The sequence below is a fragment of the Lutzomyia longipalpis genome, chromosome 3 (assembly GCF_024334085.1).
Source record: "Lutzomyia longipalpis isolate SR_M1_2022 chromosome 3, ASM2433408v1".
NCBI classification, from domain to species: Eukaryota; Metazoa; Arthropoda; class Insecta; order Diptera; family Psychodidae; genus Lutzomyia; species Lutzomyia longipalpis.
Genome location: NC_074709.1, coordinates 27741597 through 27757151, shown reverse-complemented (window position 1 = coordinate 27757151; position 15555 = coordinate 27741597). Strand labels below are relative to the sequence as shown.

The 15555-nt window shown below is 33.7% G+C and overlaps 1 protein-coding gene across 2 annotated transcripts; it reads left to right on the top strand.

Annotated features, from left to right (window-relative positions):
* The first annotated feature begins 4 nt into the window (after positions 1-4).
* On the top strand, positions 5-7093 carry LOC129793602 (UBX domain-containing protein 4). Of its 2 annotated transcripts, XM_055833731.1 has the most exons (5): positions 5-95; positions 5061-5190; positions 5283-5417; positions 5486-6644; positions 6712-7093. In XM_055833731.1, exons 2-5 carry the CDS (start codon positions 5109-5111, stop codon positions 6896-6898), a joined length of 1563 nt encoding a protein of 520 aa, XP_055689706.1. In that variant the 5' UTR covers positions 5-95; positions 5061-5108; the 3' UTR covers positions 6899-7093. The 2 variants fall into 2 exon arrangements, with proteins under 2 accessions (XP_055689706.1, XP_055689705.1); XM_055833730.1 differs by lacking the exon at positions 5-95 and having other exon boundaries at positions 5059-5190.
* Positions 7094-15555: the final 8462 nt, after the last annotated feature.

Here is a 15555-nt window from a genome sequence, read left to right as displayed (position 1 = left end):
CAATTCAGTGACAGTTCACCCCCCAAGTTCGCCCCTGGAGCTTTCCTCATTATTCTTGTGACATTTTCTGACGAAATTATCCTGAATTTCCGGGCGGATCTTCTCGAGACTGTCAAAGTGGAAAGAAGTGCAACAAAAGAGCTCTAACAAAAATATATTAAAAACACAAAATAAATATAGTAAATCAAAGATAAACTATTGAATTCAAATAAGAAAGGAATAAAACACCAGTGAATATAAAAAATTACCCAAATTAAGTGACTTTCCCCAACATAAAGTGGCCCAAAAGGGCACGAACAAAGTGAAACTTAACAATGAAGTGATAACAATAAAAAATTACCACGAAATAGAATTAAACAAAGAACTACTCAATATACTAAAAAACAAAATTAAAAAGAATACAAAAAGAAATGATAACATACAAAATAATGAATTATTTCCACATTCCAGTCAAACAACAGAAGCAATGAACAAAGGAAAGAAAAAAAACAGATCAAAATCTCCACAGAAGACAAAAAAGCAAAAAATGGAGGCCTCATCCTCTTCAACACAAAGAGACGAGACATGCACGACCATGGCCGTAGATGAAGAAGAAACAGCCGAAATCTTAGCTTTAACAAAGGATCTTACACCAAGGATGGAGGAACAAAAAAGACAGACAACACAAATCGAAATTTCCACCGAAGAGCTCAACAAAAAATCAAAGCAAGAAGAAAAATTGAAGTACAACAGGAGTGACAAAGGCCCCTTCGTTGTGATGCTTGAGAAGGAAACCTCAAGCACATTAGAAGTGGCCAGAGATGTATGCAACTCAGTCGGCCGAGATAAGGTCGCTGAGGTCAAAAAACTATCACAATATAAACACAAAGTCACAGTTAAAACATACGATGCAGCAAATAGACTGCTGCAAGATCCAAACCTGCTAAGGATCAAAAAATACAAAAAGATATATGTACCGGAGGTGTACATAATCTCAGTTGGGGTGATTGACAACATCCCAATCGACTTCGGAGAAAATGAACTAAAAGAGGAAACAGAAAGCGATGAAATCGTAATCAAAATGGAAAGGATGATGAGTTACAACCCATCAAACAAATCATTGAAAAAATTGGACAAACTGAAAGTAACCTTCAGGTCGTTCAAACTCCCCCAAAAAATCAAAATCTTTGGAGCGAGCTTCCGAGTGAGGCTATACGTCCCTCCACCAACTTACTGCAAAAAATGCCTATGCTATGGGCACTTCAAGAAAATCCGCAAAAACAAGGAACGGTGCCCCAAATGCGCCGAAGAAAACACTAAAAACCATGACTGCAATACTTATTGCAAGTATTGTAATACAACAGAACACCAAACAAACGACAAGAACTGCCCAGAAAGAAAGAGGCAGATCAAAATCAAAACAAAAATGATCGAAGCTAAATGCAATTATCGGGACGCAATAAAGATGATTGAAGAAAACAAAGAGGACAAACCGAAAACACCAACGCAAATCAAAAATGAAAGCATGGCTCAAGTCATAAAAATAAACCAAGAGAACGACAAACTAAAAAACACCAACAAAATCCTAATCGACATTTTGCAAACAATAAGCAAAATGGCATACTCACAAGGAACTACATTCGAAGAAACAATCGAGTACATCCGAGACGCGTTGGAAGACAATCTAACGCACTACAGCCACAATGAGTGAACCTAACACAGAATCTAACCAATGAAAATAACACAAATTAATATAAGAAGCCTAAAATCAAACAAATCACTACTAGAACAGTACATAAACGAAAATAAAATCGAATGTGCCTTATTAAGTGAAATATGGACAAACAAAAAATCAAAAATTAATATAGCAGGATTCAGGAAACACCTCCACAGCCGCGAAAACGGATACGGAGGTGTAGGTATACTTATAAACAACAAAATAATAAGCAAAAGCAAAGTGAGAAGTGATCTAGAACCTCTAGAAGTTATAGAAGTGCAAATAAAAAAAGAAAATAAAGACTATATTTTGATCTCAATTTATATCCCACCCCAAACAAGAAATAAAGACATAAAAGAAAAACTAGGAAAACTTTTAAATGAGCTAGTGAACAAAAACAATGTGATTCTAGGTGGTGATTTTAACGCAAGACATGATATGTGGGAAAACAACTCAATAAACAACGGAAGAGGCGTCTTAATAGCTGAACTAATCTCATTATCAAACCTAATATGCATCAATGACGGACAACACACCCACTACAGCAGTCATCGCAACACAACATCAGCTATAGACTTAACTCTAATATCCCCCAACCTAATAGATAAAGTTCAATGGAATGTAAACGAAACAGTAATAGGATCAGACCATTTCCCTATAGATATAAACATTAGTGTAGAAAGACAGAATTTACAAGAGAAACTTAAGACTAAATTAGACTTAAGCGAAATAAAAATACAACTAAAAAACAACCTAAATCTAAACGAATGTACAACAGCAGAAGAAATCGAAGGAGAAATAAAGAAAATAATACTCAATAACATTAAAACATTCAAAGATAATAATGACAAATATATACCAAAATATTGGTGGACTGAAGAAATAGGAAGACTGTGGAAAATAAAAAAAGAAAAATTCAAACTGTACAAAAAACACAAAACAGATTACACAGCTAAAGAACTTAGAAAAATAACAGCTAGACTTAAGCTAGAAATAAAGAAATCAAAGAAGAAAGCATGGATTACTTTTATAGAGAGTATAAATCCAGGGAGTAGCCCTTTAGAAATATGGGAGAAAATAAATAGATTTAACAATAAAAAGATTAAAAGAAGAAACAACATTATAGAAACTAAGGAACAAGGAATAGACTTTATAGAACATAACTTCATAGAAGAAGAATACAAAACGGTAACAACTCAATCTATAGATATAGACTATGATTTTTGCTCATTTGAAGAAGTAAAAGAAATAATAAAATCAAACAAAAATACTACCCCAGGTATAAACGGAATCTCACATGAAATGATGAAAAAATTATCGGACGAAAACATTAAAGCCATAACAAATATATATAACAAGACATGGAGAGAACAAATAGTTCCTAACAGTTGGAAAAAATCAAAAATAATACCTATACTAAAACCAAAAAAAGATGAAACGGACATTACAAGCTATAGGCCAATAGCACTCCTCAATGTACTAGCAAAAAATTTTCATAAAATACTAATAAACAAAATAAATAACTTAGTATATAACAACAAAATACTACCAAATAATACATATGGATTCAGAAAAAACAGAAACACAACAGACTACTTACTAAATCTAACAAATACTATCAAAGAAAATAATAAAAGAGGCATGAAAAGCATAGCTATAATAACAGATATTAGTAAAGCATTCGATAACGTAAACATTGAAACACTAATTAAAAAACTAAGAGAACTTAATTTTCCCACAGAAATAACAAACTGGCTCGAACACCTACTCAATAACAGAGAAATAATAATAGACGAAGAAAGCTATACAGAAACCATATTAACAAGCACAGGGCTACCGCAAGGTAGCATACTAAGCCCAACACTATTTAACTTATATACCATAAATCTACACAAAATTAACTCAACAGATTGCAAACTATTACAATTCGCAGACGATATAACACTAATAGTCTCAGGAAAAAACAACACTAAACTATACCAAAACGCAAATAAATTATGCGAAACACTCAATACAGAACTGAAAAAACTAGATCTAGAACTAAACCCAAACAAATGCAAATTCATACAATTCGATAACACAAATAAAAATAAAGGTGAAATAAAAATTAACAATATAAAAATAAAAGAAGAAAGATACCACAAAATACTAGGAGTATATATAGACAAACAGCTTAATTTCAAAATCCACAAAAAAGAAATAAAAGCACAATGTGAGAAATACATAAATCTCCTTAAAATCTTTAGCAGAAGCAGGGGAGGAGCCCATCCAAAATCATTAACTATGATATATAAATCTCTAATCAACTCCAGAATCAACTATGCTGCCCCAGTAGTATGGGATCACAAGGAAAATCTATTAGAAAAAAATATTTTACAAATAGTTAAAAATAAAGCCCTCAGAATCGTAATGGGATATACAAAATCCACACCAATAACATCTATGTTAGCAGACGTAGGAGAAATGCCAACTAGATTAGAACATGAAAAAAACACAATAAAACATCTTATTAGAAGAATACAAGGGCCAGACAGCTGTCCCAACATTATAAACCAATATAGAGAACTTGAAAACATAAACTACATCAAAAACAATTACGAAGAATTTGAAGAAACTGGAACAAATACAGAAGAATTAGATAAAGAAAAAATACTAGAAAATCTTAAAGTTAAATGGAAATCAGACTATCAAAACATAACAGAAAATGTAGGTAAATACAACAAACAGATAAGAAATAACAAATTAGAAGATAAACCCTGGTTCAAAAATAAAAAACTAAACGCTAGAGCAACTAAACTAATAAATAGACTTAGAAGCGGACACTCTTATGATAAGAAATTCCTTAAAAAAATAAAAATAAGCGAAAACGATCAATGCGATCTTTGCAATACAGAAGAAAACGCGAATCACATCATAATAAACTGTAAAAAGTATGATATCTCAAGAAGGAAGTACAAATCTATCACCAACGCCCCAGACCTCCAGAGCATACTCAAAGAGAACAAGACAAACAAATTGATAGAAATCTACGAGTTCACCAAGGAAAACAACATAGACATTTAAACACAAACAAACTCACTCATATATTATAAGTAACAATAAGAATGTACAACTTTACCATATATTATTATGGTATGATACATCCTTATAGAACAGGATAATACTCTATCCTAAATAAGAGTAAACAAACCCAGAACAAATTAAACCAACGACAAAAATTCAAATTCAAACAAACTAGTAATATAAGAGTATATGTATATTGTGTGTAGACGTCAAATGACGTTTGGCCTTGTGGCTTGAAAAGGCTGGGGCCGTAAAGCTTTAAAATAAAAAAAAAAAAAAAAAAAAAAAAAAATTTCCGGGCAAAAATTGCAAAGATCTGTGTGAAAACTCTGTGAGAAATTAGCTAAAGATGAATTGGTTCAAAGGAAACATAGCTGAGGCTGTTACGCAGTCCAAGAGGAAAAATGCAATCTTCGTGGTCTTTGTTGCAGGTAAAGAAAAATCACCACGTAATGCTTCCTCGCATTCACCCTTCAATGCTAATTTGCCCCATTATTGATTGATTTTCCTGCCTTTCCACTAGGTCCAGATGAATTGTCCACAAATCTAGCTGCCCTCGTTGACAATGACATCATCCGGAAGCATTTGGAATCTGAGAAATTCGTTGCAATTCGCATTGAAAGCGGCTCCGAGGCTTATCAGCAATTTGCTCAAATCTGTAAGTTCTTGCGGGGAGAGATTTCCAGCTGGGGAATCCTTTGAAAATTCTCTTCTTTTTTTTTGCAGACCAACTTGTGCCCCTTCCGTCAATTTTCTTTATTGGCCAGAATGGAACTCCCCTTGACATTGTCACGAGCCTTACGACAAATGTTGAGGATTTGGAGAAGAAAATTAATGGGGTACTGAAGCTCATTCCTTCACCTTCTGCCACGGGAGGTTCGCCATCAGCTAGTGCTCCTGCTCAGCCTACTGCTGAGGCAAAATCTCCTGCGGAAGCAAAATCCGCTACGCCGGAAAAGAAAACTGATGCAGAACCCACCAGTCCGGAAACGTCTTCAAGTAGTCCAACAAATACAACTGTTGTATGCGAGGATGGGGTTTGTCGTCGTGTTGAAGCACCAAGTCCGTCTGCGTCAGCAGCAGCAGATCCTCCGATTGATGACAAAGTGGCCAGAGCGAAGGAATTGATTGAGAAGAAGCGCAAAGAGAAGGAAGCCGAAGAGGCACGGCAGGAGCGTGAGAAGGAGCTCCAACGACGACGACAGGGACAAGATGTGGCAGCACTGAAGAAGTGGCAGGAAGATCAGGAGCTGAAGCAACTCAAGGAGGACAGAAGGCGCGAGAAGAAGGAAGCAGATGAGGCACGGAAGAAGATTTTGGAGCAAATTGAGCAAGATAAGCGGGAGAGAGCGCAGAAATTTGCACCAATCCCCCCAAAGAGTCCCCCAGCGGAGGAGAAGCAGAATCATCATGCCCCAGTGGCCAGCGATACGTCCCGCATTCAATTCAAAACACCCTCCGGTGGGACGGAAGTTCATGTTTTTGCCAGCACAGATCAATTCTCCACGGTAAGGAGCTTTGTTCAGCAAGAGATTCTCTCGGGATCGGGCATTAGGGATTTTGCATTGGCTACAACATTCCCACGGCGGGAGTTTAGTGAGGAGCACAACACGCAGACTCTCACGGAACTCTCTCTCACCCCATCAGCTGTACTCCTCATCATCCCACAGGGACGTGGAGGACCTTCTAGTGGTACCATGAGGACTTCCCAAGTGGCCACTGCATCACCCGGATCGACGGCTTATCACTTCATCACATCGCTCCTTTGGAGTTTCCTTTCCCCTGTTGTTTCGGTGCTAACGTACATCAAGAATTGGGCATTCTCACGTCAGGATCAAGGGCAGCAGAAGCGTGCAGCTGAGGAACAAATTCCAGACCACGATGCGTAAGTTTTCTCCCTTCAAAATCTCCTTAATAAATTGATTTTCTTTCATTTTTCTTGATTTTGTCAGCGCAAAACGAAGGAATTTGCAATTCCCCGGCGATGGCAGAGACGATGGCCCGCAGCCGTCAACATCTAAAGCCGGTGAGGCGGCCTACAAACGACTAGGAGCCTCCAACATTCACAGGCTGCACGACCGCAAGGATTCCGACGATGAGAACAACACGTGGAATGGGAACTCAACGCAACAGATGTAAGGATAAATCCATTTTTTTTTACTATTTCCTCTCAATCTTCAAGATTCAAAGGTACAGTGTGATGAAGAAGAAACAAAGAAATGGGATTTGTGGATATTTCTAGATCCCCAAAAAGGATTCTTTCATATTGTAAATGTCTATTATTATTATAAAATTATTATATTCTTCATTAAAAAATCTTAAATGGTCCAAAAAGGGAGTTTTTCTTTGATGGCAAAAAATAGATTTTTTATGTTTTTAAGTTTTAAATTAATCAAAAAAGTTATTTTTTCTTCATCATTTTGTGCATAATGTCTTTTTTTAGATAATTTAATTTTTATATTTATTTCTTTCGCCAAAATATTGGCAAAATGAGAAAGTTTCAACACGTTGGGAACTGATAAAATACACGGAAATTATTTTTTACGCGACATGTAGTAAAATGGATGTATTGAATGGAATATTTAACCCGGCTGGTCTATGATTTTTTTTAAACCATTGAAATGGCTAAAATAGAAATTAAATAAAATACAAATCATAAAAACAACAAAACTATAGTTTCGTAACACGTAAAAATTACGAAACAAAACGAGAAATATTCGAAACTAGTTTCGCAAAAATATAAAACACGAAACTATGTAGTTGGTTAACCCTTTCGCGTTTTTTGGTCATACGCTGACCCAAAAACGACTCTCGATTTTTACTTGAATCTTAAAGGAATTTTAAGTTTAAATTAATAAAAAAATTATTACAAAAAAAAATGTTGAGTTATCCTTTAGGTGGCCAGAGTGGCCAATTTTGTCCTCACTTCTCATCTGAGCTCTTTAATGGTTAATTAGCATTTAAAAATCATCAATAACGATTAAAATTGCTCTTTTTTCATTCTTTCCTGTGAAAGAAAATTCAGTCTGATTCATTAGGTAACGGAAAAGGAAGTAAAAAGCTAAATTTTCCATTCCCCTCTAAAATATATTTCCGTTAGAGATAAAAGGTCCTCGTCTCGAAGCAATTTTCACATAAAACGTACCATAAGAGGACCACTTTATCATATTTGCCCAACGGAATGGGGGAGTATAAAATGCTTTAGCCGCCGGGGGGGGGGGGGGGTGTGAGGAGTTTGAAGTTGAAATCCCTCCCTGTCGTGAATGTAATTAGTTTTTGGATTAAACTCCACCCACATAATGTCTCCCACGGGGTGTGGGTGAGTGGAAAATTTGTTAAATTTTCTCTTTGTCTCCTCACCCGACCTTATTACCAGAGCATTTATGCTTTCAATTATCTTGCAAAGTTTTTGAGTGCTCAAAATGCGAGGGAGGAGGGTGCGATTCACACAGTTCTGCTGTGAAATTAAGCACAAACCAGCAGCGAATTCCTTGGAGTATTTTTGTACAAATTGTGACTGAATTGGGCCATGAAAAACGGATATGAGCGTCATATAATAGGGAAAATTTTGTGAGGCATTAAAAATTAAAGAACGTGAGGTTTTTTGGCGGGAAAATCCACGCAGGAAAAGGGCTTCGTTTCCTTATGAGCTCTTTTAGCACCATTTTGGGTTCTTTTAATTAACACGCGCGCAGAGACAGATATTCTGCGTTGCTGTGGAAAATGGTAGTAATTGATGCCAAGGGAATTTACCTCTTAAAACATGTTCCTAATTTTACTCATTCCCCTCCCACCCCATGGGACCAGCAATACAATTTTCATCCCCCTTAAGCACACGCGGAAAATTCAAAGTTTTGAGAAAATGAAAATGGAAAATGGAGAAGAAGAAAAGCAGTGACACATTTCATTAATAAAGTTTCCCTCTCCCACCATTTGTGGTGCGTCCTCAGGGGGGTAATGGCATAAAAAGGCGAGAAACCAATGTAATTAACCCTAAAATGGCTCATTGAAGAAACGAAAGGGTTTTGTATTGCTAGTAGTTTGTGTTAAAAATTAATTTATTAATTAATTTTAATGAGATTTTCATTGGATTCATAAAAGGAAAATTTTGTAAAAAATTGCACGTCTTTATCTATTTTAGAAGCTAAGATATTGAGCTAAAAGCTGTTAGATTTCAAAGAAATATTTCAAAATGGCAGCTAAAAGCGCAAGTTTTATTTACAATTTTCTGGTACGACGTATTCTCTTCTCTTGTACAAGAAAGGGTTAATAACTCTCAAAAACTTTATTGAGAAGTTTTATAGCTTTTGCTACAACTTTACTCCCTTAAATTAAACACAAATAATTTACTAAACCCCCAAAGGAAATTCTTTGACAATTTTTTGCGCAAACAATGACAAAAGAAATAATTAAAAGTTAATATTTTTACATCGAAAGAAAGTAAAAGCCATCATCAATATTTTCACAATAAAAATTACAATAAAATTGTCTGAAATTACGCGGGGAATATTAATTAATTTCAGGCAGAAGCGACATTTTTTGTTTGTTTATTTATCCAATCAAACATTTTTATCGGGGAGAAACGATGAATAAAAAATCAACACCCCAAATTAATTTGTATGAGAGACATAAAGTTAAAAAAAAACAGAAAGGGGGTGTAGAAAGGGGTTTAAAAATGTTAACAAAAATTGCCGATATAATTTGCATAATACGCTTGTTGAATGTCTGACCAAAATGGATGCTGTGCCGCACCTTTTGCTGCTTTTATTTTAAAATTCATTTTAATGCCATGAAAAGGGGGAATTTTGTTGGAAAATCTTGCTGAAATCGCAACGAAATAAATTACGGTCAATCGGGGTGAGTTTGTTGGAAGGTTCTATTTTCTCCAAGAACTTTTCTCAAACTACAAAAACTCACAAGAACATAAAAAAATATTTTTTTTTAAATCGATTCATTTAATTTTTCTAACTAAATTAACGCAGCAAAACGAAAGAAATAATCAGAACTCTCTCTCCCTTCATTTTATGGCAAATTAAAAAATTTATTCACACCCCAAAAAGGGTTTCAATTCACTATAATGGGTGACAAAATGAATAGTAATTTTGCCAATGATACACGCAATGTTAATAAAAATAAATTGGTATGAGGTGCAAATTTTCACTGCATGCAAATAAACTCCCCAAAAACGACGGGGAAAACGACGCGCAAATCTAGCTAAATGTAGAGTGAGGAGGGGCATTTAATGCCCTCAATAAATCATGCATTAATTGATATAATATAAATGCTGTGTGAAATATAATTTTAAAAATATTCAACCACTTAATTGAAACCAAATATTCAGTTTTTTTTTTCAACGCCATATGGCTTCAAAATAATTTTATGGGTTTGATTTGCACGCAGAGAGGCATTTTAGAATCAATTTGGATTAATTTTGTATTATTTTTATGCAAAATTTGGGTTCTTATTGAGATATTGGGTCGTATTCTACGATCAGGAAGTTCTTTAAATTTTAAAGATTAAATTTTGGAAGAAGTTCTAGAAATTTGAGAAGAAATTCTTGAAATTTCAGAAGATTTTTTTTAAATTGAAAGATAAAATCTTGAGATTACAAAAGAAATTCTTAAAATTTCAAAGAAAATAATTTTGAAACAAATATTGTAATTCCAGAAGAAATTCTTGAAATTACATAAGAAGTTCTGAAAATTTCAAAAATTTCCGTCGCAGAATATACGACCCATTAAGCTAATTAGAAGGAGGATGTTAAAGGATATTTGATTTTTTATGTGAAAATGATCGAAAAGACTCAACTTTTGGCTAAAGAATTAAAGAAATTAGATCGTTTGAGTTTTAAACAAACATTGTCATTAATAGCAATGATTATTTTAGCAACAGATGGCGCTAATGGAACATTTTTTCCACAATATGTGGCGCCAAATGTCTTACTACAAATAGTATATCAATCACACTGCTTTCCTCGAAATTTCCGCAAAGCGAATAAGCCAAACCACTTATTGAATTGAAATTGATTTTAGCTAATTGACACACAGCTAAATTGTATTGATTTTAAAATTGCTTCTGTAAATACTTAACAAATTAGTCACAAAGAGCTCAAGAGAAGACTTTGAAAGGTTTTTTTTTTATTTGTGGCTTTCCATAATCTTTCCTCATCTATAATTTTTAAAAACAACAAATAAATATCAAAATAATTTTTTTGTTAGTAAAAATCAGAAATTCTTGCAAAATTATCAAATCATTGAATGGAAATAGAGATGAAAATCAAAACTGATGGATGAGTGGTGTGTGTGTGACAATTATGTGAATAACAATTCTGTTTATTTAACAATTTTCGACAGATGTTCACATTATTGGCGTGCAATAATGTTTGCAGTTTGAATCGAACATTGGGCGATTAGCGTCAATCACGCTGTCTGTCGTATAGATTTCACACACATTACATTTTATGCACTTGCACTCTCTTTCATTCAATATAGGATGCATTTCATCAATTAATTTTATTATTAGGGGGGGGGGGGCACTGAATATGGATTTTCTGATGCTTTTCTAAGCGTTTCAATTTATCTAGTTTTAATTGAGCTTTTAGTAAATTCATCCTAAGCTCGAGATATTGTTGAAATATAAATTTTTGAACGATCCTCTATTTCTCAGAGACTTGGTAATTAATAACTCTCGGTGTTATCATACATAGCAATCAACAGATACTATATATGTATGTAGATATATAGCAAATAGGCGTGAAAAGGTGCTAGGTGAGTTTGGATTGCCCACATCAATCATGTCCCCCCAAATTAGTGATATTATTGCGCATTATTGACGAATTGTTGAGGTCTAAAAATTAATCACTCCTGCCTCATATTGGCTTCAGAAGAATTACAACGTGCGCGAGGTGGGACAAAAAAAACCAAAAGAGTTTCACGTGCGTTACTTTTTGCTACAATCACACAGAGAGATAGAGATAACGCAATGACCTATACAAGACTTATAGGGACGGGGGAAGGCGCATCAATTTGTCATCATAAATGTCAGATAACAATTATTCAATAGTCAGAGCGAGTGGCAAAAGCTAATGTGAGCCTCTACTATGAGCCCTATCATGAACTTCTTCATTCTATCGGATTGCTTGGCCTGCGCCTGTCTGCCTTGTCACCCACACCTCACGGTAATAGATTTAGGTTGATGAAACCCTTTGTGAAAGCACTATAAAGTCATGTTTAAATTGAAAGGATATGAAGGGGAATGCAAATAAAGGAGTTTATTTATTAATGTTCTTGCCCCTCTTGCTCAGACCTCGATTTCAGGCGAATTGATTTTTGTATAGGCTCAAAATTCATTCAAGAAAAGCGTTAAAAACTTTCTAAATTCCTTTAAAGATCAGCTTGGAATAATTAGAGAAAATTTTGCTCAAAAACCACGCCCCTATTGTACCTTAGTGTTTCTTTATATCAGCTTCCGTTGAAAATTTATTTTATTTTCTCTATTATTAAGGAATATAAATCATTAATTCATATTAATTAATTAGAGCATTGATGCATATGCTTCATGTCTTAGGACTCAAAATTATATGTAATGGGGGCGTGGCTTCTTAATTTTTCTTTAAGTAAACTTTACTTGTTTATCTGAGAGGTAAATAAAAATTCGATTAGGAGTTTTTTAAAAAAGTTTTTTGAAGTCTGAAAAGGTTTCCTTTCTCTGGATACCTCCATATATTTTTATGTAAAATCAGGAGAGTCCCAAAATGAATAATCTTTTTTCAAAATGTATCAATCTCGCCCTCATTTATTCCTGTATTTCAACGCTTATTTTATATCCAAAAAATAATTAAAATTAGTATTTTTCCGCGCTATTTTGGTCTTTGAATTTTCCTTTTATTACTTTTTAAGCTTTTTAAGTAAAAAAGCAATGAAAGGTTATTTAGTGAATAATAATCACCAGCAGAAGAAGGGTATTTAAGACATGAAATAAACAAATTGATAAAGTCACCCTAAATTGTGTTTTATGTACACACACACCGAAAATCTTGAAATGTAAACTCAAACGCGTACCTTACCTTCCTTGGGGCCCTATCTCCCCATCAACTTACAACTCTACCGTTTAATTTAATATTTGTGTATGTTTGGCGACAGTGAGCGAAGGAAAAAAAATTGTCAGCAACTGTGAGATTATTTTTTTCTCAAACTTCTCTCCTGTTGTAGGAAAAATGACATTCACTGTTTTCCTTCGAGAAAAAATGGGGAGGAGGATAGAACAACTAAAAGAGAAATAAAAAGCAATATTTTTGTACATATTTATGAAGTTACTGGGTGTATGAGAAGAAGGAGGTATAGGAAATGGTTTAAACACACCGTTGTTTGCGCAAGAACATCATAAACAAGGAGTTTTCAAACGATTTTTGAGCAAACATTTAAATATCAGTCATTTCGTTCGCTTTAAAAATCAATTTGATTTCAATATGCTATGTCAAGCAGATAATCTGCCGTTTTTTTGCTGCTGCTTCTTCCCTCCTTGTGAGTGTATTTCTTTATTTATTAAAAAACACCTTTGCAAACATAAAAATTTTCCAATGAGAATGTCAAATAACAAACTCACAGCTCAACATGACGACATAATTGCACGATCAATATCACTCAAGTGTAATGAATGTTCTTTATCAGTTTTTTGGTGCGACTGTTCAAGTCTCATTGAGGTTTAATAAATCTTTTAAGGAGGCAGGCTGATGAGGAGATTACCAATTAATCATTTTATACCCATGGCGATTAGCGTTGAAGTGCTCAACAAAAACAATTCAAAACGCTATTTTAAGTACAAATTAAACACTTGGGGTATTGCAGTAGAGCCTTTTGATCTTACCTGAAGCTGGGATGATCTACAGTACATACAATGATGTCTTAATCTTTTAAGATTTTGGTCTTTGGTCCAGAATATGGGCCAAAATAAGGATTTTCTTAACGATTTTTTTTTAAGTTTTCTTCATCAAAAAAATTAGAAAAATATTAAATTATTTTTAAGATTGGTTGCTGAGGGATTTTCTCTTAATTAAAAGTTTAATTAAATATCAATGCTAAACCTTGAGGTAAATTTAACAAAAAAGTTCCTTTCAATTAAATAAATTTCATTGAACTCCCCAACATTAAAAGTACCCAAATCTCAAAGAAAAAAATCTAATAATTTTATAGAATTATGCTAAATGAATTTAATTGAAGATTGAAGCAGCATTGAAGGAGAAAAAACTATGCGAGAATGCATAGGATTTACATAAAATTTCACTTAATGTCAATTACTGAATTGTAAATACTCCAGAATTGGCTATTAACCAAATTAAACAACAATCACGGCTTGATGTCAAAGAAGCGCCGCCAGTTAATTTGTTTAAAGAGTCGAAAAAGGAAACCGCAAAGCTCCATCGTTATATACGGGGAGTAGCGCTATATTTCCCAGAGATTATCTTCCACACAACTTTGTGCCATTGAGATTTGTACAATATTTGGTGTAGAGTAGGTACCTATATGTATGTATGTGCCTCCTCTTTCATTATTTGTAGCATCGGATGGACCGCATTTGAGCCTCCTCTTCCTCTCTCATCTCTCGCAATGCTCACTCTTATGCGCGCGATGTATTAGAAAATGAAGAAGTTCACAAGAAATGTAATTATTGATACTTACTGAAAAATTTTTCCAATCCTCTTTTTGTCAATTTAGAAACAAATATTTATCCACACAAAAAATATGCATGAAGAGAAATGAAGATTTTTGTGAATGACGGTCGCGCACATAAAGTAGGTTTTTAGTAGCTGCTGTATGAGCTTGTGAATTCATAGAGTTTTCGCTACTTAAAAGTAAACAAACTCAAAATAAATGGAGAAATTATCTAGAAGAAAGAGATGTGAATCATTCATTCTTCATCAATGAATGGGCAGTAAATTAATTTCTTTTCCTTTGAAAAATTTTGCAATTTATTCAGCAAATTCACATAAAAAGGTTGTCGGAACTTCTTTATGTTGAAGCAATTAAATGGAAATCCATTAATGTGCTTTTATGGCTTTAAAAATGGTTAAATTGTAGAGGAGAATGGGACAATCATGTGAAATTTAATAACTAAATCGAATAAAAATTTTTGATATTTTATTTCTACTTTTAAAGCTTAAAATTGTGTTGTTCCTTAGTTGATATACCTCTGCATTATTTCAATCAATTCTCTAGAATTTTTATCCTCTTTGAGGTAAAAAAAATATTCTAAACAATTTAACTGAATTTTTAAATCTGATGACTGTTTCAATTGATTAAAAAATACAGTGAGGCCTCGCAGTACAACCATCAATTCAACCATGTCTCACTGTGATTAACCTCAAATTACGTCCTAAAAAACCATTGATGTTTTCTTTTTATTTGTTCGTGAAGGCCCAAAAAATCTGCTTTTTAAAACTTAAAAAAATGTTTTTTGAAGAATTATATCTAAAAACTCTGGCCTTCTAGTGTATATTCTGCAAAGGATTAAATTTTAATTATTTGATAATTCTGAAGATTTAAGAGAGAATAAAGTCTCATCCATTAGTTTTCTTTATTTTACTTGCGTAATTTAGTAATAATCTTCCTTAAAAGGAATTCTTCATCTAACGTTGAGAGTTAAGGTCTCAAAAATTATATAAAGTTTCAACCATTGAAGGATCGAAATATCTAAACCATAAAGCTTTGATGCTAATTTTCTCCCTAAAGAAAATGTTTTTGTAAAAGAACTTTCCTACATAAAAATAATTTATCTCGAAGATTTTAAAAGATTTTTAA